This window comes from Thermobia domestica, chromosome 13 (assembly GCF_964235325.1).
Source record: "Thermobia domestica chromosome 13, izTheDome1.hap1.1, whole genome shotgun sequence".
Taxonomy (NCBI): Eukaryota; Metazoa; Arthropoda; class Insecta; order Zygentoma; family Lepismatidae; genus Thermobia; species Thermobia domestica.
This window is the reverse complement of record NC_137466.1, coordinates 148,759,300-148,784,151: the sequence shown is the minus strand read 5'-3', so window position 1 is coordinate 148,784,151 and position 24,852 is coordinate 148,759,300. Positions and strand designations below refer to the sequence as shown.

Here is a 24,852-nt window from a genome sequence, read left to right as displayed (position 1 = left end):
CCCCACCCTGCTCCCCTTCGGGCACCCATGACTGTGAGGGATCTTGCATGATGGTCTGTAGCTGTAGGCCTACAATCGCCGGATTCGGAGTTCACACTTAATAGGTTCCGTTCTTCATAATTTTGGTGTTGTAGAAAGACGCTACACACGAAAATCTTTTAACAAATCAGTTTCTTTTTTACCCTTATGAATAACAAGTAATCGAGGGAAATCTTCTGAACGTCACAGTGTACTCAAGAGAAAATTTGTTTGTTTAAATATTTCTTAGGAATCTAATATTCCTTTTCAGTTAAAAAAAAAAACTGCAAGAAACGTGTACCTACAGTTTAATGTAGGATCCTAACCACGTGTTTCCGTACAGAGAATCTAAACCGGTTCTTGTACGTTAGGTAGTGCTTAAATCCTCGAAGAATTTTGACTCTCGAAAAGCAATGGCATTGCATATCTGTCTAAATTTGTGTGATAATCTGAACGAACATCAAATTTAACCTCAGAAGTCATTGATCTAGGCGAAGTATAAGCCTATCTGAGTAAGTTAGTCAGTGATCTACGTGAGCAATAAATGTACAAGCTAAAGAAAAATAGCGATCAAGGCAAAGAGTAAGTCAATCTGAAGAAGCCAATGATTTTCGTGAACATATTGGCCGAGAAGAGTCAGGGATCAAGCTGCAACTTAAGGTCATCGACATAAATCGATGATTTTATGTAAATATCTAAGTTTATCGAACCTAATCAATACAGGAATTCATTAGCATAGCCGAATCGTAAATCTATAAGAAGTTCAATAATGGATTAAAAATACGTTTGTGAAGTAAACATATCATTGAAATAAACTCATTTTGAATCACAGATATAATTATATGGTAAATTGTCCACGATTATGTGTAGTCAGTACCTGTTCAGGCGCAAAGATACATTATTTGATTTTAACTAATTTAGGAAGTTTACATTACTTTTGAACAACCAACTGTCACTACCTATCATAAATCTTTTTGGACTGAGGGACAAAAGGAAGTCTATATTGTCAAATTTAATTAAGTTTCTGCGAATATTATATATTTAGAGCTTGTTTCACGGATTTCAATCACGAATTTAGTTTTTTTTTTTTTTCTTTTTGGAAAATTTTCTTTAAAAAACTGATCACCAAGATTGCCTACTAAACACTTTGCCAGACTTAACGGGTCCTAGGAAATTTCTTCCCGCGTTAAGTTATAAGAACTATAAGGACATGACTTAGGGAATACACATCAACTGTCAACTCTGACAAAATGGGTGTCATTCGACCTGTGTCGACACGAAGAAGATATTTCGCCCAAAATTCCAATTTAACCCGGAAAATTAACAAATGTCTGGAATATTGGACACAGGGGACAATTTTTCTGCTCGGATGCGATAGGTTTTATTTAATCTATCGACTTTAATTTATTCATATGTGTCGATACGAGTCGAATAACGTCCATTTTGTCTGATGAGTCTACAAATGATCCACGTTGTCAATTCGTCCCATTGTACGTACATGTCTCATATAGCTTATATGATAAAAGGGTACTGTGCATTAACTGCAAACTCATCAACCAAACAAGGAACCTAGGAACTCTATACTACAAATTTCATTGAACTCCTGAGAATTATCGGTGTAACACGTACGTAAGAGTATTGTTTCAAAATTAAATCGGAAACTATCCGTAAACCAATCAATACTGTGTCATACATTTGTTCAGACCCAGGAGACCAATATGATCAGCATTTCAAGTTTTTTTTTTTGAAACCCTCAGAACCCTTGTAAAGCACAAGGAAATGTAATTTACTTATTTTGAGGTAAATATTGAGTCGAATAACAGGAAAAGCAACATGGAAATACATTTTACTTACTATTTTCTTCTGACGTAACCGCAAATATTTTGAAACAATACATCTCTGTACATAATACGGTGCATATATCGTACTTGTTCGCGAACTTCTGTGTTTTGGGAAGAGAAACATCTGTACTTCATGAATCAATAACTACGTTCGAAATTCTGTAATGAAGAATGATAAAATTTAAGTTACAACTCAATCCAGCGCAAATACAATATTAAGATAAATTTTTGTGGTATATTTCGCGGACAGGGAATGCGATATTTTGCGTCCAGTGTGGCCACAAACATTGACATTCCTATAGACTATTCCCTAGAAGGAACAACTACTTTTTAGTATTATTACCCTACTATTTTTTTTCGTTGCCGAAGAGAAAATGAGAGGAAAAAAAAAATTGAGGGGCTTCTTTTTATTATTATTATTATTGTAGTATTCCTTTTGTATATACTATATGAGATGCAGTGTAATGTGAGGTTTGACCCAATATCTCTTGGTCTGCTTGTTAATCTATCGAGTAGCCTACGGCGAATGAGGCGGGTTGTTCCTCGCCAACCACAACTAACTACGCTATTGCCATCGGGAACACATTGGGTTTGAAATATGTGCGACCAATTTTCGAGCTATCGCTGAGGATAGAAAGAAAGATGAGGAAGCGGAATCTCGTCCTTCTCTTCCCCTCCCCCTCCCATCCTGCTCTTCATCTCATCCTCCGTTCAATTCTCAGAAAGCATCTTCAAGCAGGGTTGCCAGTGTGTACGTTGGGAAATAATAATAACAATAATAATAAAAAGTTCATCAAACATGTTCTTTGAAGATAACATTTTTAGTTGTGACTAGCACTAGTATCCAAGTTCGCGAGTACGACTCACGAGCTTAATTCAGGCATTGGATGGCAAAGTGGCGTAAGTCACTTTTGAGTCATTTTGAAATATTGAGACTTTTATTAGAATTGGTATAGAAAAATCAGACAAAAAGTACAAAATTCTGTTGTGAATCTTTCATGTTGCTAAGGTATGTAGCAAACTAGGAAAGTGCAGAGTGTCAGAATATATAGACCTACACAGAGTCCTTGAATTTCCAGTGAAATAGCACATAATTAAGGAGCTGAAAGAAGAAGTGGTGCTGGTCATTTCTAGAAATTGAGATCCAGATTAAAATAATACAGGAAATTCTACAGGTATTGTATATTTTTATTCCTATATATCTAGAGGTTTATCTGTGAAGACTCGTTATGTATGTATAAGTTCGTAAGTTTATAGAATTACCTGTATTTACTCTAATAAACACACCAATATATAACTAAAATGACGAGTACTATTGACGTACGCCTCTTTGGCATCCAATTCCTTGTGTAACAGAATAGTATGTTACATAAACAATGCAGAGCAGTGACTAAACGTAAAAATAAGTAATAAAAGAAAATGTCAACGTCAATGTAAACAAAAGCATGAATAAGGAAGACATACTGGAACATTAAGCATCATCATTACTGTCACAGTACACGTCATCATTATCATTATCTTCATGCTGATCGCTGACCTTTAAAGACAAGAAGTAGTGATGATGGGTAGGTGGTATAAATGACAACAAGTCAATTACGTCCTTCTTCTTTAATTTGCTGATGACTCGAGCCCTTTTGTAAAGTGGTTCTTGTCCACTTTGCCATGCAGGGTCATCGTGATTTTGAATTTACGACGTTCTTTGTGCTAGCATTTCTTGGCCTTCTTTAACGCTGAGATACGCAACATTGGCATCCAACAGGTTATGATTTCAAGTTCACGGAAATGACTTAATATAATTTATTTTTAAAAAAATGAGTTAGGCCACTTTGCCATCCAACGCTTCAATTGGCCTCAAGCTTAAAAATTACGAGCAGATATTCGTGAGTAGAAGAGCTATAAATGGATACGGAAATTGAGCTCCAGAAAGTTGGAGTCTGAGCTAGACTGAGCCTTATTGAGACCTAAGACTGCAAACCTCTTTTCAGGATGTCTATAGGTCACGAAAGACACGAAAAAATCACGAAATCAGAAAACGGCCATGAAAGTCAAGAAATTTAGCTTTTGGGTCACGATTTTTTTTTATGTGTGCAAATATAAGTGTAGACGGGAAAACTTGGTTCTACAAAACGTCAAAATTCACCACCTCAAATGTATTTGGTCTGCTTTAGACGTAACGAAATCACAAGTAAAGCACGCTTCTATCGCATGCATAAAAATTCGACCTAATTCGCACCCAAATTCGCGCTTCAAAATGTTGCTATATTTTATGGTTTGGTAAAAAAAAAAAAAAAAAAAAAAAAAAAAAACGAAAAAGTTATGAAATTTCATTGTGGAATTTTAGTAGACATCCTGCTTTGATAATCGGATTTTGCGAACGAAAATACTTCTCCCAAGAAGTAGTTACTTAAGTGAATCGGTTATTCGAAACGCATAAAAACTATTAGATTTCGAATAAACCCTAAACAAAGTTTCCTATATTGTACGCACATACACACACACACACATACACTTATACACACACACATTATATATATATACAATAGCGCTCTGCACTATTTGAAATAATTCATCATTGAAACTAGGGGCGGCGATTAGGCGGACAAGAGGAGGCAGTTACCCCCCACTTTGTTGAAGTGATCCCTCAATATATATAGTTTCATTTGGAAATGTAAAGTTTTTGAATGTATTACAGGTTCATAAAAAAATGGTACCATATAATATTTGCCGTTGCATCAGGGGTAAAAGTGAGGGAGAACGCGGGGGGACGCCGTACCCTACCTCGAAAAAATATGTACGTCGTTCCCCCAGTTCCTAAAAAAAATACAATGGGCAATGATAGGCAGGAGAAACGGCGTAGCGTCATGCCGCTACCTACCGTCCCTCCACCTTTTCAGATCCACTTTTACCCCTGCGTTGCATGAATACGTATTGCTTATGTGTCTTCCCGTGAAGTTAAGAAAGTTACAGAAATTACATTTTAATTGCAATTCAAAGAAATTAATATTGCAATTGCGTACTTCTTTAAATGTCGTAGTATATGCTTGTAGTATTTACTGCCTTTCATTTTCTAAGAGTATAACATTTAATGGCACGTGTGTAACTACAAATTTAAGTTGTTCATTAATTCCCATTTGAATATAACTTATACAAAATAAGCCTTATTATTCAATTTTAAGATGTTCATAAGCAAGGAATCAAATGGCAGTACCTACTTGCATTGCTCTTGTCAATTTACTTAATAAAAACGCTATTTTTACTAAAAGAGATAGTATCCTATTAGTTATTCAACCTTTCGTCACACGGAGTGTTAGAAACAACTAAGAAAGCTAACATTGATATACAAATATTCAAATCATATCTTGCTCCCCCACTTTTAACGACCAATCGCCGCCACTGATTGAAACACAAATTCAATTAGCCTAACATAAATATTACATCACACGATGTTTAAACATAACGTCAATAACCAATTCGACTGGCTTCTTCTTTCTTTGAGTGTTTAATAACTTACTGTTTCTCTTCTTACAGTATCTACAATCGAATAAACATTTTAGGCCCATTAGTATCATTCAACAACATTCTCTCTATGCTTTAAAACTTCAATGTGTCTTTTCCATTGGCGCAAATCCTGGGGGGATGAGGGGGACATGTCTACTCCAATCTTGGAACTGAAGGGACTGTCCCCCCAATAATTCGATTTGAAATGCGTTTTTCTTTGGGGGGGGGGGGGAGAAATGTGTTGATTTATGTCCGATTGCCACAAAGGAAAATGAGATGAAATTGATGTGCTCCCAGAGTAAGACTCAAATCAACCCGCCTTCCAATGTTGAAGACAACTCTGTTCCCGTGATCCTTCACAGCATTGTTTTCCAACTTCATAAATATTTTGAACATAATAATAATAATAATAATAATAATAATAATAATAATAATAATAATAATAATAATAATGGGAACTGTCTTACCCCTCCCTCACCAATGTTGAAGACAGATTTGCGTCGCTGGTCTTTTCCGTGAGTCATCCAATGTAAATTCCTTAAATTGCTTCCTGTTGACGACGCACTCCTCTTCTACTTGATTTTTGGGATCTCCCAGCAAAATCCTAGTAACGACCTTCATTTTCATTTTATTAAGTTTTTACTATTTCACCATGTGAATTGCTTTGGTACTTTTTTTCTTGAACTGGTATTAATTTGGTTCGGAACTTCCTGAATTCCTGCTTCATATTGATATATATAGGGAAACCATTCGAACATTCAGGTAGATCTACCTTGGTTCCTGTGGAATTCCACTCTTTCCAATTTGACCATGACAAACCAATAAAGGAAATATTTTGAGACGAAAGAGTGGACGTTCTGCCATGTTCAACTCTAACTGCAAAATTGCCATCTCTGGAGAGTGATAGTTTTCATTTTCTTTCATGTCTTACGCAATCTTAACCTAAAACCAACTGTGTCCCCTTCCCTCTCTTCTCTCAGCTTCAAACCTTACAATACTTCACGAACTTTCCATTTCATTGCTCCTTAACTTGACTGTATCGTATTCATACTAACTTTGGATCTATCTACAAATGTGAATAAATAATAGAATCTGACCAAATCACAATATATATAGAACTAGCAGCGTTCACCCCGCTTCGCTGCGGTCACCCCGGAACGCAATAAACTTTGTTACTTAGATAATTTTTACTTTTTCGCTTTCAAGTGATATGATAAAAACCATAGAAGATTGCAGTAAATGTTAACATTATATCGCCTGTCATTTATGTTAACCCGCCCCGCTTCGCTGCGGTCACCCCGGAACGCAATAAACTTTGTTACTTAGATAATTTTTACTTTTTCGCTTTCAAGTGATATGATAAAAACCATAGTAGATTGCACTAATGTTAACATTATATCGCCTGTCATTTATGTTAACCCGCCGAGTGACACGGTCATGTGGGTTGCATATAAATACGTTTATTTTTACCTATGATGAACTAACAAAGGATTTGTACGTTATGGACACTTGAATGGTCAATTATCTCAAGACACTGGTAATTAAAAATTAAAGTGATATGATAAAAACCATCTAGGGTCCAAATCCTAATAACCCCCCAAAAATGAAAGAAATTGGTTCAGCCGTATTAGCGTGATGAGGGAACAAAGGATTTGTACGTTCTCTTTTATATATAAGATGTATCAAAATTCTAGAACCATAGGTCAACTGTATTATGATTAAAGATACGATAAAATTGAAAGAGACGAAAGGTTTTTGGGAATAGGTGGTTTTCTAGCCGAAATTATTGATTTCTTTTTTCAATCGGACCAGCCGTTTGGTCTCCACACTGGTAAGGCGCCCTATGTTAAATGAGAAAACAAAGTTTCAGCTTAGTAGGCTGATCGGACTTAACGCAATGATAAACAAAAATGTCACGGGGAACGTGCACATTGTTGTGTGAGGAAATGTAGAACCTTTAGACTAAGTTTCCCAATAATTGATGATATGTAAAGCCGAAAGGAGCTGCCTGATGAACTGACACGTTGCTTTGACACTTAACATAAGGCAACTTAACAATGTGACAAATTCAATTTTAAAGCAAAACCAACCTCTGCTCAACTACTGTGCCCTCTTGTTATCTTTATACATTATTATCTTGTTTTATAGGCCTATGGCATTCGACCAATATGAGAAATCATTTTTCAAAAAGTAATGCGGTCTTTGGAAAGAGTTATCAGCGCCTTTAAGCAATTGCATGCAATTTTCAATACTACTGGCTTTCAGCTCAATCACAGTCTATACGACATCTTTTGAAATTCTAAAGATAGCGGAGAGATCAAACAGATAGCTCGGCCAGGAGCAATTTTACTGTTAATCACTGGCCTTTTCCCAAATGGCCTTTTTACCTTCTTTTCGGACGATTATATTCTTTTCCTGGATTTCAACACCATGAGGTAGGCATGTGCGCAAGGCCACAGAAAACCTTTGAACATTTCTTCTCTTTCTATTGTATAGAATTTATAAATACCTATTACGCAAATAATAGCGTTATAACGCCGTTCAGTTATTATGAACCGGCAATTGGATAGCACTTTCTCGTTAACGCCTTCCATTAGATTGCCCGTCTTAATGCTAAAGTTTCAGTTATGCTCATCGTCACGGAACATTTGAACGCCCTTCCCAAAACGCCATTTGTACTCTGCACTATTGTCTCACCTTTTCATCACTCATTACTGTCGGTCCGTAAATGGCACACAATTGCTGATGGAGTCAGCTACATTCTGTTCTTTGGCGTTCAGAAATCGTATGACAGATCTCACTTTACATTTAAGGGGATTTTGTATTACGACAGTCATTTCACCTTATTACTACTCGTACATACGCAACTCGGAGTTTCTCATCTCTGTTGGAAGCACAGAATATCAGGGTATATTCCCGCGCGTGCTCAACTTTGTGTTGCGAACCCCTGTACAATATCGGCTCTGTTTTTGATACGCACTTCGTATTAACTTCTTCCAGAATATAGTTTTATTATCAAATATGTATAATGTAGCTTATCAACAATTTTTTTTTTAAAAAAAATCACACCATTAATACAAGATGAAGCTATATTAAACTATATCAGACATAGAATCGATATCACCATATTACATTTAGTTTTTTTATAAAATACTACTACAGAATATATTCTTGTAATTACATCTTCCAACACTCTCCCCGTCAACCAGAAAGAGAACAACCTTTTCCTAATACCAAATTATATTGAACTAATCTAATCTCAATAGACAACTCATTCCTCGATTTCCTTGGCCCTTTCAGCTTCACTATCAATCTCTTCGGCCACTATCGATCTCATCGTCGACCTTCTTGACCATTATCGACCTCCAACCGAGCTCCTCACCGATATCTCCGGCTACTAGTGACATCCTATCGATCATCTGTCTGCCGTTGATGGGTTTCGTGGTCTAGATCCGAAGAGTATCATCAGATCATAATGAAATTTATACAAAAACCACCGTGAAGGCATACTCCTTCAAACAAAAGGTAAACCACCAAAATTGGTTTCCCCACGGCGCGATCATACAATGAATTATGGTATTACTGCTGTCAGCAGTTGAGAAGTTCCCATGGTCTAGCTTCGAAGACTATTGTTAGATCGTCATGAAATTCACGTAAAGTCACTGAGAAGATATACTGTTTCAAACAAAAAAGAATGATCAAAATCGATGTCTCTATGTCGAAATTATGAACTTTCACATATTGTGCATAATTATGGTTTTCACACTGCATCCGTTGAGGTGTTTCATGGACTAGCTTCAAAGACTATCGTTATATCTTAATCAAGTTTATATGAGACAACCGGAAAAATCTACTGTTTCAAATAAAAAGAATCACTAAAAGGTGCTCCTATGTCGAAATTATGCATGAACATATCCACAATATGTCTTTATACAGGGTGTTTCAAAACAACACCGACAATATTTGGTAGGTTATTTCTGACACCAAGATAAGACAAAAAGTATAGACCAACCTGAGTGCATAAATGCTTCCTTTCGGAGTTATAGGCTGCCGAAAACATGAAAAAAGAAATGAATTTTAAGGTCCATAGCTCCAAAACTATGGGACCTAGCGTAATCGAGTCAAGACTTCTCTAAGGAACTAGTATGTGCCCTATCCAAATATCCAAATTTCCCAATCCAGCGGTACTTCCGCGACAATTTTTATAGAGGTAGTTGGTGAGTACTTCAAATTATATACTCGCAGCCAAACTGCCTGTATAAAAATTGTTGCGTGAGTACCTTAGGATGCTGAAATAAATATTTTTGAATACGACACCCTAAGTGAAGTCTTGACTCGATAACGGTAGGTCCCATAGTTTTAGAGCTATGGACCTTTTAATTTTTTTTTTATGTTTTCGGCAGCCTATAACTACGAAAGGAAGCATTTGTGCACCCAGGTTGGTCTATATCTTTTGTCTTATCTTGGTGTCAGGAACCGCCTCCCAAACGTTGTCGATGTTGTTTTGAAACACCCTGTATATTAAAGAAGAAGTTCTGAGTGAGCAGCTGACTGATGATCAATGCCCAGGCCAAACTACTTAAACTAGCTACTTGAAATTTGGACAGAAGATAGGATTTGTGATGCAAGTTACAACTAAGGATCTATTTTTGGAAATTAGAAGACGAAGCGGGGGCAGAAGGTAAGGAAAAAGAGGTGACACCTGTTATCTTAAAATTCCGTATCTCGGAATCTCAGAAGCTTAGAGACATACAATTTGGTATATGGAATTCTCATTTAAAATAATTAGATACATGTTTCAGCGATTTTTGATACTTCATTTAGAAGAGAAGAAAAAAGATGAGAAGGAAAATGAGATAAGAACTATAATTATTATAATAAGATGTCCATATCTCGGAATCTTTGAAGGTTCGAGATATGAAATTCGGTGTTGGGATTTTTTATATTTATCCTAGAAGGGAATCAAAAATGTGTGGGGTGAAAATTGTTATATCTGGATGGCCATATCACATATCCATTAAGGTTAATGGCATGAAATTTTGTATTTAGACTTCGTATTTAAAATAATTAAAAATTTCTTTAAGCGTTTTTTATATTTTCCCTACAAGGAAGAGAAAGGCGGGATGAAAAAGTACAACGGTTGCAATTGTTATAATAAGATAGCCATATCCCGAATTCCCTTAAGATTAGAGATATGAGGCGTTGGATGGGAAAGTAGCGTATCTCATTTTAAAAAAATGACATTAAGTCATTTTCGTGAATTTGAAACCATAACCTGTTGAATGGCGAAGTTGCGTATGGAAGCATAAAGAACGTAAATTCGAATTCACGATGACCCTGCACGGCAAAGTGGCGTAAATCATTATATCTCAAAATGTGTCAAAAATGACTTAGGCCACTTTGCCATTCAATGCCTTACATGAAACTTGGTATATAAACCTCTTATTCGAAACAAGCGGACATGTGCCACAGCGTTTTCGGAAATTCAACTTTTAACGACAGAAGGGGTAAATTCTAATTATTTTCTCAGTATATAAAAACGACTTTGAGATTGTCAATCTCCTCATCAGAGGAAAACATTATCCTCATCAGAGGGTTGACAATTTGAAATGGATTTTTGAACAGACTTAGCACTTGGGACGACGAAATAGGTTTAAAGACTTCGCAAAGTATAATGCCATAAACGTATTCTTGCCGTGCGAAGAATAACATGTTAAACCTCTTGTTTTAAATACGATATTTGTCAATAGTTTCCTTATATTTATTTCTTTGTGAATTCTCTATCTCCTTTCCTCATAGACAATTGCTACTTTTTAACGATTTTTTCAAATCTCATAATTCAGATGCCTAGAGTAACTCATATTACGATTTATTTTTAATAATTAAGCTTTTTCTTGTTTCATATATGTTTTATTTTAAGATTTGTTTTTAACAAACAGTGGAATGTTTTTGTTGTTCTAAATATTGTATTTCCTCTCTATTTAATAAATATTTTATTATAGTTTCATAGTTTCTCATCATACCAATAAAATAAAATGGAATACTGTTTAGCAACATTATAAATTGAATTTTTTTCAAACAGCAAACTAAGTTTTAACATAGTATAAAATTACGCAAGTACACACTGCAATAATAATGACAAAGCAATACTTAAGAATGACAATATACAGGCAGGTAGCCAGCTCAAATATGTGGGGGGGGGGGGCGGCTGAAGTTAGGTGGGGCCGATCCAACCATATTATAGTTCATTTGCAAGCCTATCGTGGAAATTTTAGGGAGGGTAAGCAAAAATTTAGGGGAGGCAGCCCCCTAGACCCCCGCTGGATATGCACCTGACAATATATGGCACTTTCAGTCTCTTCATCAGCACCACTCTTAAATACAAGTTTTAGGTGAGGATATTCTTGTCACACACAAACTTTTAGAATTAAAAAAAATAAAAAATTGAGCGTACAAAAGTCTGTCTCAATGAAAGCATATGGTGAATTGCTTCGATTCAAAGTGACTGATCACGAAATTTTACTTACTGTAATGTGCCTTTAATTAATATTATGTAACTTACACAACTGCAATTATCATTTTAAATTCTCTAGTTTGAAACTTCAGCATTAATGTAAGAAAATCAATTTTTAATTCTTTAAAATATTCATTGTTGAAATGCCTAGCTTCTTACTGTTGCTATACATATAATTAAAATTTAGTTCTTGCTTACAAATTAGACAAATAATTAAATAAACAGTTAATTTTTCAAGAATTATGCCTTATTGGATCAAGAGATCCACTATATTTCAATCAAAATTTTTCTTGTACGCCTTGTATCTGGAGAACTACATATAGTGTAGCCAAACCCAAACTATCAATTAACTCAGTATGATGTAGTTATTCCGTTAAAAAAAAAAAAAAAAAAAAAACTCGATTAAGGGCCGTTCAAAAATTTTGTGGACCTGATAAAAAAGAATATTTATCAGATCACAATCATTTGATGCATTTTTTGATCATTCCTAAAATTCTTGGCCAAGATTGCAATCTTTTGACCAAATTTTTGATCATTCCTAAAATTCTTTTTTTTTTCATACATATTATGGTTTGTTTTCTTAAATTATGCTCTCTCATGCTTATAAAATTAGTTTTATCTTCACCTTTAAACAACCAAAATCTTGTGCAGAGTAGGCACCATATATTAAAAGTGTTATGGTTTTTATGCCTTTTGTGCTTTTGGGTTGTTCTTTTGATTGCCATAAAAGTATACATTATTACTTTCTTTTTATCAGAAGAATTTGAAGGGAAACTTTCTGTGAATGCCGTAATATACAAAGAAATACAGTTTCATGTAACATCTTGAGTTCACTCGGATAACTAATTGCAGTTGAGAGGGGCAGTACCCTGAACTTACAACGTTGTTTGTTTTTCATTCTTCAGAATCGCCAAATTTATCCATCAGGCACTTCCCTATATGCATAATGATAAAAAGTTAAAGGAGTAAAAGTGAATATGAAAAGGTACGGGAACACATGACGGCACGCTGTACCCCGTATCTATCTTACTATTGGTCCATTGTAATATTTTAGGAAGTGGAGGGACGCAATAAATATTTTCTGGAAGTGGGAGAACGGCATTCCCCCTTACTTTTAACTCTGCTTTACTTGGTCTATTGTTATTACTATTCTGTATTTGTAGTGAAATGATTTATTTCTAGAGTGTATCAGAATTGTTTCAGCCAGGTAATATATATATAAAAGAAGTAAAAACTTGCTGTCTCTCTCACTCTCTCTCATTTTTCCAATAGAAACGTGAGTACTGCAACACCTGATTTGTAAGAACCAAAGAGTCGATACGAAAGCACGCTTTTTCCGTTGGGGATTCTTGAGGAGGTGTTATGGCCAAGCAATCCATAACCCACAGTGGTTCCCTATAGCAGCAGCAGCAGCAACTGAGTTCGGAAATCAAACTTCCTAAGACTCATCCCACTTCTTTAGACATGGAGAATGCATTTGGTAAAGTGCAGCCCAGAAGAAGAAGTAGCATTCTTCTCTATCTGATATCCTGAGGTCAATATCCTTTCCTCCCGTCTTTCTCCAATTTTCCCACTCTATCTTCTCGATTGTATTCTATGCAGGTAGAAATACATTTCTCAGCAAAAAACCTCACATGGGATAAGTTTAGTAACTACACTCTCCTCAGAAATATATAGGGTATAGTTTGATAATACATTGATATAGGTAATTTTATATTAGCAGTTACCACGACATAACCATACGTGAAGTTAGTAAGTTTACACATTTTTACGTTTAGACGCACTTTCTAAGCAAGAACGCCGATTTCTCTGTAATTGTTTTTTTTTTTGGGGGGGGGGATATTCAAATGCAGAAGGCATATATGAGGATTTTAAGACACATCACATTCAAATTTTGCCAAATATTGTATATTCAAAAATACAATGAGAGGCCCACATGATCTCTGGGGAGCCCGGGCCACCCACGATCGACGCCCTTGTTTCTCAGGGAACGTGTACACTTTCCAACTTCATGCACAGTTATCATGCTAGATGCTAATATAAAATTACTTATATCCAGTGGCGTATGTGAAAGAGCTTCCGGGTTTAAGCCCCCTATAAAATTTCATTTACTATTTTAATGTAAATGAAATATCGTGCAAAATTTTCACATTTTCAGGAATAAAGTTAATAAAGCCTTCCCGAAACAAAGTCATAAATACGCCACTGCTTATATCACTGTATTACAACCTTTACCCTGTATTATGTGGCAAAGAATTTACTGTTATGATATACAAATGTTGTTAGACAGTTGACACGGTATTCTGTGGAAACAGTTTTGACAATTAACATAAGTTTTTTCGTTGACGTGAACGTCTGTCATCAAAATTTTGCCGAGTTCTACAACGACAATAACACCAGTGTCACGGACGAGGTAATACACATCTAACGGAAGCACAAACGTGCACGACTACACGCATGAAGGATTTGTTACATCATACATGTTGGAAGAATTCTTTGCCCAAACACATACCAACTTGCTGTCCAACTTACTACAAGAATGAATCGGAGCAGTCACGTGATTTCTTCCGCTGTCATGATTGGAGGCCCTAATATAAAACAACCAACTTGCATGAACGAGCATATACACGGTAAACATGCATGAAGAATGGCAAAAGCATCGTGCATGTTTACAGAAGATTTTGAAAACTTTCAACATGCATGAAAGTGGCCATACACGATCAACTTGCCTGTTGTTTTATACTTTTTTTTATGCATATTGGAAGGTTTCTTCATGCATGTGTCTGCGTATATGAGCTCCTTAAAGTAATTGTTGTGAAAAAACAACAAAATTTTAGAGGCTTCTATAGTAGGTATCTTCTTTAGTAATTACTTTACCAATTCTTAAGTAATTAATTATTTTAAATTTCATCAGTCTCCAATTGCCTACAAGGTATAAGTGTGAGACGACAAACCCAGATATTTCATTTAATTTTCACAACTGTTATTCCCATTATTAACACAACTATGTGTTTAAAGTTCTACTCCCATCCTAACTAAATATACGTACATGCAGATTATCTATTTTTGGTTACTGGAGATATATCTTGTTGCTTCTTATATGCAAAAGAAAGAGAAAGAAAACTCTAGCAGATATGATAACAAGAGGGAAATAAAAATAAATAACAAACATCATTTATTTTAAATGACAATGTAATCTGATACTACTTGCATTGTCACTTCGAAACTTGCATTATACAATTCATCTCTGCAAGAGATAAATCTATATCTCAGAAGACAAAATTAGATTTCTTCGTATCAAAAAAAGGGGGGGAAGGGTAAAAAGGTGTCTGACAGCCTGAAAACAAATGAAGTGTTACATTGCATTTCTCCAATTCTGATAATTTTTTGGTGCCTTTTTCTCCCAGCAAACAAAATTCCTTTTGCCAATTGGCACCCGTTCAATAAAGTTAAAAGATATTGTTTCCAGTTGTTCACAATGGAGAATATTTTGTGTCAGCAGCGTATACTTATTCAGACAAATATAGATTCATGGATCTAATTTCTGTTTTCTAACTTAGTTTCAGAAAAGCTTAGTCACGAATTCTACGTTTTTTCGTCCCTCTATCCCTGTGTTTCTTAACTGCCAAAAGTGGTTCATTGCCTTGTAAGTTACGTTGTTATTGGTGTACATGCTATATCTAGTCGACAAATTCAATTATTTATCTAATGGAATAAACTACGTTTGTAACATTTTTTCTTGCAATGCGTTTTTTTTTATTATTATGTCTTGTACTATTATCTGTACCAACTTACTTTTAAACAACCATAAACAAGCAAGCTGAAGGCTTTAAGAGTATTCTCACTCCAGAACATGCAAATTTTTATAGTCATATCTTATTATGGTAAATTTGATTTTTACCATTATATCTTAGAGAAGAGAGAGGATTAAAACCTGGTGACTCCTCCCCTTTGTATATGCAACTAAGCCTATCACTATTGTCAGATCTCTATTGAAGACATTCGTTAAAAGTTTCAGTGAAATTCTTTCAGTAGGTTTTGAATTAAACAAACATAAACGTATATCATATCAGGTAATCTATAGAGCATTGAACCTTTTGCGCATGAGATGGCGTTAGTGTCTCAAATCTCAACTTATATGAATTAGAGCGGGTCGGGGCTAATGTAATTTGACAGTTGACAATTGAAGCTACTAGATGTCTAAAAAGTCTTGGAATTCTTATAATCAGTCGTAAAATATTGCGCAGTGAAGATGAGTAAACTTTCCATGAAATTGCACTATATTTTACAATTTTGTATCGTCCGGTACAATAGCAACCGTCGACTGGTGATAAGGCGTAACGTGATAAGGCTGAAGTCTATTCGAGAAGTTCATGTAGAATTGGATAAGCGTCTGTTATACGGAGTTGAATGCACTTAGATCGAAGTCTGTAGACTTCCGTTGGAGTTCGAGGTGGTAGCAAGGCATAAAGCATGGCGTTCCAGGCCTTGTAATCTGTCATAAAACTTTAATGGAGTTAATAACCAAGCGACCTGAGCAGGACGTCTAAACTTTTGTAAGAGATGATTCTCATATTGAAGCCCTAGTTGATGTTAACTTATGCAACAAATAAATTCGACGGCGAATATTACCTTCTAAGTTGGAAAGATAAGCTTTCCAAATGCGATACTTGTTGAAGGTGACATCAAGACACTTCACACTATTATGTAAAATTAACGGGAGAACTAAGAGTGTGAGATGTAAACTGCCGGGACTGCGTGACACAGTGTTCGTTACGTTTGAGAACAAGTAAGGTCATTTCAACTTTTTGTTGGATTTATTTTCAGTTTTCAATTTGTGACATCAACTGACAAGTTTATTCATTAATGGTTGCAATTTTGTATTAATAGGATCACCCGATGAACTCCGTAGAAACAATAAATTGATTTTGTATCAAGGTCACACATTAAAAAATAATAAAGCTGTTTGAAAACTTGATTTTTATTATTATACTATCATTATTATTAAACTTCTGATCAGTTAAACGTACATCCAAGATCAGATTGCATCCAATGAAAAGTTTGTATTAATAAGTGTCACTGTAATTTTACCGACAAGCTTAAACTTCAAAAATAATTTATATTAAAAATAATAACAAAGTGCACTTGCTATTTTTCCCTGTGAATCATACATACATATATGTGGAAAATTTATCTTACATACCATCTTCTGCGAACTTTCTGCAGTGTTTCTTTTCTGTCGTTGATATCATAAACAGGAGAGTAAATCTTGTGTGTTGTTAGAAGCGCTAAAAAATTAAAATCAAATGCTATAATAAAAAAAATCATGACAGAAGTAATGGGCACCAAAGTTGAGTGATAACACAATATATTTAAATGTAGGTTCGAAATCCTTCTCCTTTCTGAGTTGACAATATATTTTGGCAGTTGATAGCGTCTACTACGGTGGTCACATACTGACTGCACTTGCTAAACTACACTATTTTTATACACACACGCACACAATATACGCATACATACACTTTCTTCCACGACTCCATTATCAGTGCGTTGCTTTTCCCTGTTCTTCTTTTTCCGCTACTTCCGGCTGTCGTGGTCTGTCTTCCTCACGAGGCTCGTTCCAATTCTTCAAGCCTTTTGGAAGAGTGGTGTCCTCTTCAAACGAACCAGTGCCTTCTACGAACTCCTCGTAAGTTGACTTTTCTGGAAAAGGTCGAGGTCCAAGCAGTTCAATCATGTCGTCGCGACTCAAAATCTCCTTGGTCAGTAACCGCTCTGCTACGTTTCGCACATCTTCCTTATGTTCTGTCAAAAGGGCTTTCGTTCGATCGTATGCACTTGCAATAAGGGCTCTGACTTCTGTGTCTATGATCTGTGCTGTTTGTTCAGAATAAGGCTTCTCGAAGACCATCTCTCCTGGCTGAGGGATGCTAAAGCTTATGTTACCCACCTTTTCGTTCATTCCAAACACTACAACCTGAGAATAAGCGCTTTGTGTGACTTTCTGCAGGTCATCTTGTGCGCCTGTTGTGACTTTCCCGAAGAAGATCTCTTCTGATATGCGGCCACCAAGTGTCATACACATCTTATCAAACAACTGCTCTTTTGAGTACAAATATTGCTCTTTTGGCAGATACTGAGCATAGCCTAAACCTTTGCCTCGCGGAATAATAGATATCTTCAACAAAGGATCAGCATATTGTAAATACCAGCCTGCAACTGCGTGACCTGCCTCATGATAGGCAACAGTTTTCTTCTCCTCTGGATGAAGGACATTGGTCTTCTTCTCCATGCCAGCAACCACCCGCTCAATGGCTTGTTCGAAATGCTTCATTATGATAGAATCAGTCAGGCTGCGGGCAGCTATCAGTGCCGCTTCGTTGCATACATTAGCAATATCAGCACCTGTGAAACCTGGGGTCAAAGCAGCCAGCTTTCGTGATAAGTCCAGTTTATCTAATTTCGTCTTCAGAGGCCCCAAATGCACCTTGAATATTGAGGCTCGGCCTTTGATGTCTGGTGCAGGTACGTAAATCTGTCGGTCAAATCTTCCTGGTCGAAGCAATGCTTGGTCAAGGATATCAACACGATTCGTCGCGGCAAGCACAACAACGTTTGTTGTTGTATTGAAACCATCCATTTCAACGAGAAGTTGGTTGAGAGTATTTTCCTGCTCAGAATGTCCTCCGAAGCTACGACCGCCTCGTTTTCGGCCTACAGCATCAATTTCATCAATGAACAATATGCATGGAGCGTGCCTCCTAGCCATTGAAAACATATCTCGTACCCTAGATGGTCCAACGCCAACAAACATTTCTAGAAATTCTGATCCAGAAACGGTTATGAAAGGCACATTGGCTTCCCCTGCTGTTGCCTTTGCAAGCAACGTTTTCCCTGTTCCTGGAGGGCCTGTCAAAATTGCTCCCTTTGGAATCTTAGCACCAAGATCAATGTATTGCTGGGGATTCTTGAGAAAGTTAACAAATTCCATAATCTCGAGTTTTGCCTCTTCGCATCCCGCTACGTCCTTGAATTTCACTCCTATTTCATTTGAGTTTATAAGTTTCGCTGTAGATTCCATCACTCCGCCGAAGAGTCCACCACCCTTCCGTCCACCTTTAGCTCCCATCACTTCTGCGGACCTTCTCATCATATAGATGAGAAAACTTATTATCAAGATTGTCGGAAGGATTCCTGTTAAACTGGCTGCCTCGAATTCAGTCTTATATATCACAGGAACGAAGTTTGAAGACTCAATATTCATTTCTAGTTGCGCGCTTTCAAGATTCTTCTCAAACGAATCCACACTACCTATGTTAAACCATAACATGTTCGCTCCATCCACATGGTTGCCAGGTAACAACTTGACCCGCACCCATTTCTTATTAACAACTTCTAATTTTTCTACTATTCCAAGAGCTAGGTAATTCTTAACAAACTCTTTCCATACTATTTCTTTATATCCCATTTCGTAGTAAGCTACAGTTCCTAGAAGTGATACAGTCCCCAACACGCCAAATATCAGCCATCTGTCCTGTTCGCCATCCCCGAAGGACTTCCCACTACCGGAACCAGTTCTCGAAGGACCTCCGAAAAATCCAAATGACCACTTTTCCTGTTGTTTTTGCTGTTCAGTTGTACGTCCACTCGCCCCTTTAGAGGGTGTTCCAGCATCTTTTGAAGGTTCTTTAACTTCCTCCGAAGGCTTTTCCTTATTACTGGCTTCTTTCTTGCTTCTGGATTTAAAATATTTCTCGAAGCCCTTGGGCGGTTTCTCACAAAGTGGTTTCCACTGTTGGAGCACAGGTTCAACAACTGAACTTCCTAAAGAACTACGTAATATGGCCAAGTTTCTTTGAATCAAAATTGCGTCAATACTTCCTCGTTTCACACCATTCCATAGTATCTTCTCCAATTTCCGAGCCGTAAATAACATCCACTGTGCCATGTCGCCTATTTATATTAATTGTAATACTTCACCTATATTCTCTTGTTCTTTCACTACATGATCATGTTCAATTTGAACTCCATTGTTATATGGGATTTCTCTTTAATCCACTTGTAACACTTATGATATTGTCGCCACTAAAATGTAGGTACTTTCCTTGGATACTTTGATTGTTAATAATTTCGAAATGAAGACAATTATTTGATCATTTAGTTTCAGGTTGTAAGTAGTATCATGTATTGTAATCTTATTAGAGTGATATAACTTTGCATTGGACTGGGAGTCATCTATGTTACATTATTTGCGATCATGTGTAATAATCAGTATGTCGCGACTTTGAAGATGTAAATATGTTCCATACTTACTCCATGCATTCTATACATGTATGCAGTGTTGAATTCGGACATTTTCTCCCGGGGGAGAATGTGAACTCCTCGGGGAAAAGGGTCGTTTCTCTGTATTTTAGCAAGAAAGCAGCATATTTTACAATTCCATTCACATGCACATCTTACCTAATATTGAGACTAATTGCTGATAAATATTCAATGTGAGATTATAATTTAAGAAAAAAGAAAAACAATCGTTTAATTTTATCTAAAACATTAAATAAAGACTGGCAAAAATATTTTAGACTAAACTTTAACTGCTATTTACAGTATTTTTGTTATTATTTCCTATGTTCAGTAGTTACTGTTTGTTATTAATGTAGAAGTTTTCAAAAAGATTTAAATTAACGCAAATATTTTTTTGTCCTAAAACAAACATACATAGGAATATCTTAACAAAAAATTATCATTCTTTCTCACACTTCTGATTCTAAACCAAGCATATTAGCCTTGGTTTCTTCATTGCATACACATCAATAGTTTAGTTTACGAAATCTTCAGTAGGACTATCTTCAGTAGGATTTTCCACGACTTTGTGCCGTGTCGTGGAAAATCAGCGCTTGGGGCGAGAGTATACGACGGTAGCCCCGTACGTGTGAGTGAGGTCGACAGACCAGCCGCAAAAGGTGAGAAAATTTTAAAAAGTAAACCCTGCTTTTCCTAAGATTTTGAGCACTTTTTATTACTTTTCTTTCTTTCATTTTATATATGTGCACATGCCCACATGTGCATATGTGTTTCATTCCTCTCTTTTTTTCTTTCCTTCTTTTCATTTATTTTTCCCTCCCGAATTTTGCGCCCCTTACTTCTGCGCCCAGGGCCGTTGCCCCTCCCCCATTGCACGGCACTGAGCAGGATCTTCGTCACCTTCAATAGCAATCTTTCACTTATATACTACTATTATATTGATAAATTCTATATAAATCTCTAACCCAGGAGGGATAACTGTTCCTCCCTGATCCCTCTGAATCTCAGCCTTTAACTCACTTATTTTTAGTTAAAGAAAGGTGTGTTTACTTTAACAATCGTAAAACACATTTACGTCTGTTACTTCCGATGCGAGAAATGGAATTAAGAGAAATGGAAGAACTGTACATTTTCAAGAACTGAATGAAGTCTGCTGACATCAGAGATCATATGGAATGACCAAAGCCCTATCTTTCCTTTCTTATCTCAATCTGTGCTAGTGCTACCTACAGTACTAATATATAATATAGGGCGAGAGTATAGTAATACTAAAATACAAGCCTTTCTTCAACAGTTGACAATTTCATGTTCTGCCAAACTCGGTCATAGCGTTAAGAAATATAGGTTTTATTGACTATTTTGGTATTCTATCTTAGATGTTAACTGTTTAATATTTATATAGAATGGGTCTGCGTCATTTATATGTATATATTTTGAGAGATCGGATTTCGTTTGCACGTGCACGGAAAGAAAAGCAAATAATTGGGTGAAATAATTTCTACATTTTGTGACTGAAATTTTGGAAGCTTCTCCGGGGGGAATGAATTTTCTTCGGGGGGAGATTTTCCCCCGGGCTACCCCCTGAATTCATCCTTGCATGTATGTATATGTATTCTATATTCAATTTGATCACTAGGATAACCAATGACTCTAGTAATAACGTAGTTGCGAATGGTGTAATATCTGAAATCAAGGTCGTACTGAGGGGAAATTTGCACACCCTTTCGAAAACATTCAAGTTTTTATTTAATAAAATGTTACGGTATTTTAGTTATTCTTAAGCAGTGACGACGCTAGAGGAGATGCAAAAGAGGTTGGCGCCTCCCTGGTTATTACATCTGCCTCCAGATATGCTCTACTGCAATGGAGAACAAAAATATAAAACTTATCCTTTGTGGTATACAAAAAATAGTCCCTCCAAATTTTCTCTACCTTACCGTTTGCCCCGTTCCTTTAGCGACGTCAGTGTTCTTAAGTTTCTTAATTTTCTAACACGAATTTTCACACTTTAGTGCTACCTTCTCAACTTCCTATACAGTGCGTGTTTCTACCATATCCATCAGAATTTGTATCAATACATCAAATATTACTTTTAAAAATATTTCAGTGTGTTTAAATAATATAGACTATTTTAATGGCCCTTAGGAGCAGGGGCGTACGCAGGGGTAGGTCCTGGTGTCCAAGTTCCCCTGCGAAATCCCGACATTTCTGTAAATTTAGTCTAATTGTAGTCTAATTTAACAAATGTTAATAAAATTTACAAATATATTTAAATTCACCCCCCCTAAAAGCTTTGGATTTCCCCATAATAAATTCCTGCGGGATCCCATACCTCTCAAAATAAAGTCCTGTGTACTTGATTGCGGAAATTCATACTGGATCCGGTAAGTGGGAAAAGTGGGAAATAGCGGTTCCAGATCTGCTATTCTTAGAATCAACAATATTCTAACTTTTCACAGTTATAACTAATAACGGATTTAACCAATAACATATCGACACCAGCAAACCAACTGTTGCAGAGCAATAGAAAATAAGAAAAAGGTAATCCAGTCAACAATTAACTATATCTTACATTATGCAAAACTGGCTATTACAGAACTCAACAATTAACTATTCCAATTCAAATACATTAAAATAAAGAGGGAAAGTGCTAAATTTGTAATGTTCATGCGTAAAACTTGAAATACTTGGTTAAATACTACGTATTTTAAATACTTTTTAAAACTTCTTCCCAGAACATATTAAATTTCTTGATATAAGTACAACTTCATACTTGAAACACCTAAATACTAACTAATCTGTACCACCAGTGCCGTATTTAGGGGGTGCCTATCGGGCTCAAGCCGCCCCGAAATAAATTTGTTATAAGCTAAACTTCATTAAAATTTATCGGCACCCAAAAGGAAAAATATAAGTGCTTATTCACATGTTGTGCATAGCCCCCTCCCCCGAAAGAAAATCCTAAATATGCCACTGTGTACCACTAATGTAAACATTACTATGGAAATATATTTTTAGTATACTTAAAACAAATAATAGATTAAAATGAGATACGCATATTACAAGTAAGTGGGTTTGTTTCAATGTGTCACTGGTGTAAGTATCTGTGTCGTTCTTAAAAGAAGACACGATATGATATTGTACAGATTTTTTTTTTTTTTTTTTTTTTTTTAGATATCGATGGTTGAGCGCCAAAAAGGCGTAACTGCAATTTTATTAGTTTAGAGGCTTAAGTGATATGTGCCTCTGGCACAGAACCAAATGCTAATAACTCAGTTATACCTTTATATCATTTTTGAATAACGTTCCAAGGATAGAGATTTTCATTAAGGCGTCTTGGCACAAGAAAATTGAATCCATTATACATGTCCTCATAGCATTACCTCCAAATTTTAAAATTCGACAGTTACGCCCTTTTGGCGCTCAACCATCGATATGCAGTACATAAATACAGCTATAAACGATCTGTTCCAGCAGAACTATCAATTACTACCTTTGTCAAAAAATACATCTAGCAGACTCACGAGTATCCGGTTTGCAACTTCCCGGCCTCCGTACTATTTAACCTAGTTTTCTTTTATCGTACTGTAATTGAATGAAGAAGACAAGGCTCCTGAAAAATTGCCAAGGTATTAGAAGTGGGAGTCTGATAAGATCCTCCTAACATGTCATGTGCAAAATACAACTTTGTGACAGGAAAAGAGCAGCGTTCAATCGCCAATCAGTGTGTAACAGACCTCAATACAGTACGCTTGCCGCTGTTCCTGATTATAACTGTACAGTACCTACAGTACTGTATTCGTAAATTGTTCTTGGGGTATGCTTAATGTTTTTTTTTTTTTTTTAAATTGTACTACAGTGAAGATTTCAAAATGGGTGATAAACGAAAAGAAAAGTCGTAGTAACTATGGAGGAGAAATTACGCGGTATACAGCGACTAGACTCTGGTGTAACAGAATAATAATAATAATAATAATAATAATAATAATAATAATAATAATAATAATAATAATAATAATAATAATAATAATAATAATAATAAATAAAATAAAATAAAATAAAATAAAATAGAAAATAAAAAAATACAAATAAAAAATAAAAAATAATATAATATAATATATATATAGCTTCGCAGTTAGGAGTTGGTACTTGTTCTTTAAGTTACGTATGTATTTTTTAACTTAATTTTTCTCTAATAAATTCTTGAAACTTGCAGTACAGTACATAAACATTTATAAACTACCAGTACAGAGCCAAATAAGAAGTAAGAAAGTACGTAGTGTATTATAACAGTGAGTTTTGGTATAAAAACTTTGTTTTGTGGTATTGGTGGGGCAAAGAAATGAGTTCATAGAACTCTGGCCTATCCGGCTTTTTTTTCGAGTCTACTGTACTTTTCAGCGCTACAAAAGTTCGTTTCTATCGATTTTCTCGGAAACTACGCATCAGAATTTGTTCTTAAGCATATCATTTTGTTAAGCTTTATGTGTTATATCAACTAATATATGTCCTATTATTGGACAATATTTTAATTAAATAGAAAATAAAATTTTGGGGCTACATCATAATTTTGGACTCATACTTTTGGGCTATATCTCATTAACCATTTTGTTACTGTTATTTTGCAGCTGTAACGGCGGTGTGACACACCAGGGGCACGGACAAAAGGGTCAAAGGGTC

General features: G+C 35.8%; 2 protein-coding genes across 3 annotated transcripts in view; both read right to left on the bottom strand.

Moving 5' to 3' along the window:
• Positions 1–24,852, bottom strand: part of LOC145668634 (EGFR adapter protein-like) — a 1,410,624-nt gene that overhangs the window by 645,627 nt on the left and 740,145 nt on the right. The window lies entirely within an intron of this gene.
• On the bottom strand, positions 16,835–19,914 carry LOC145668632 (mitochondrial inner membrane m-AAA protease component AFG3L2-like). The gene has a single exon (XM_081736674.1). The coding sequence runs from the start codon at positions 19,817–19,819 to the stop codon at positions 17,414–17,416; it is 2,406 nt and encodes an 801-aa protein (XP_081592800.1). The 5' UTR covers positions 19,820–19,914; the 3' UTR covers positions 16,835–17,413.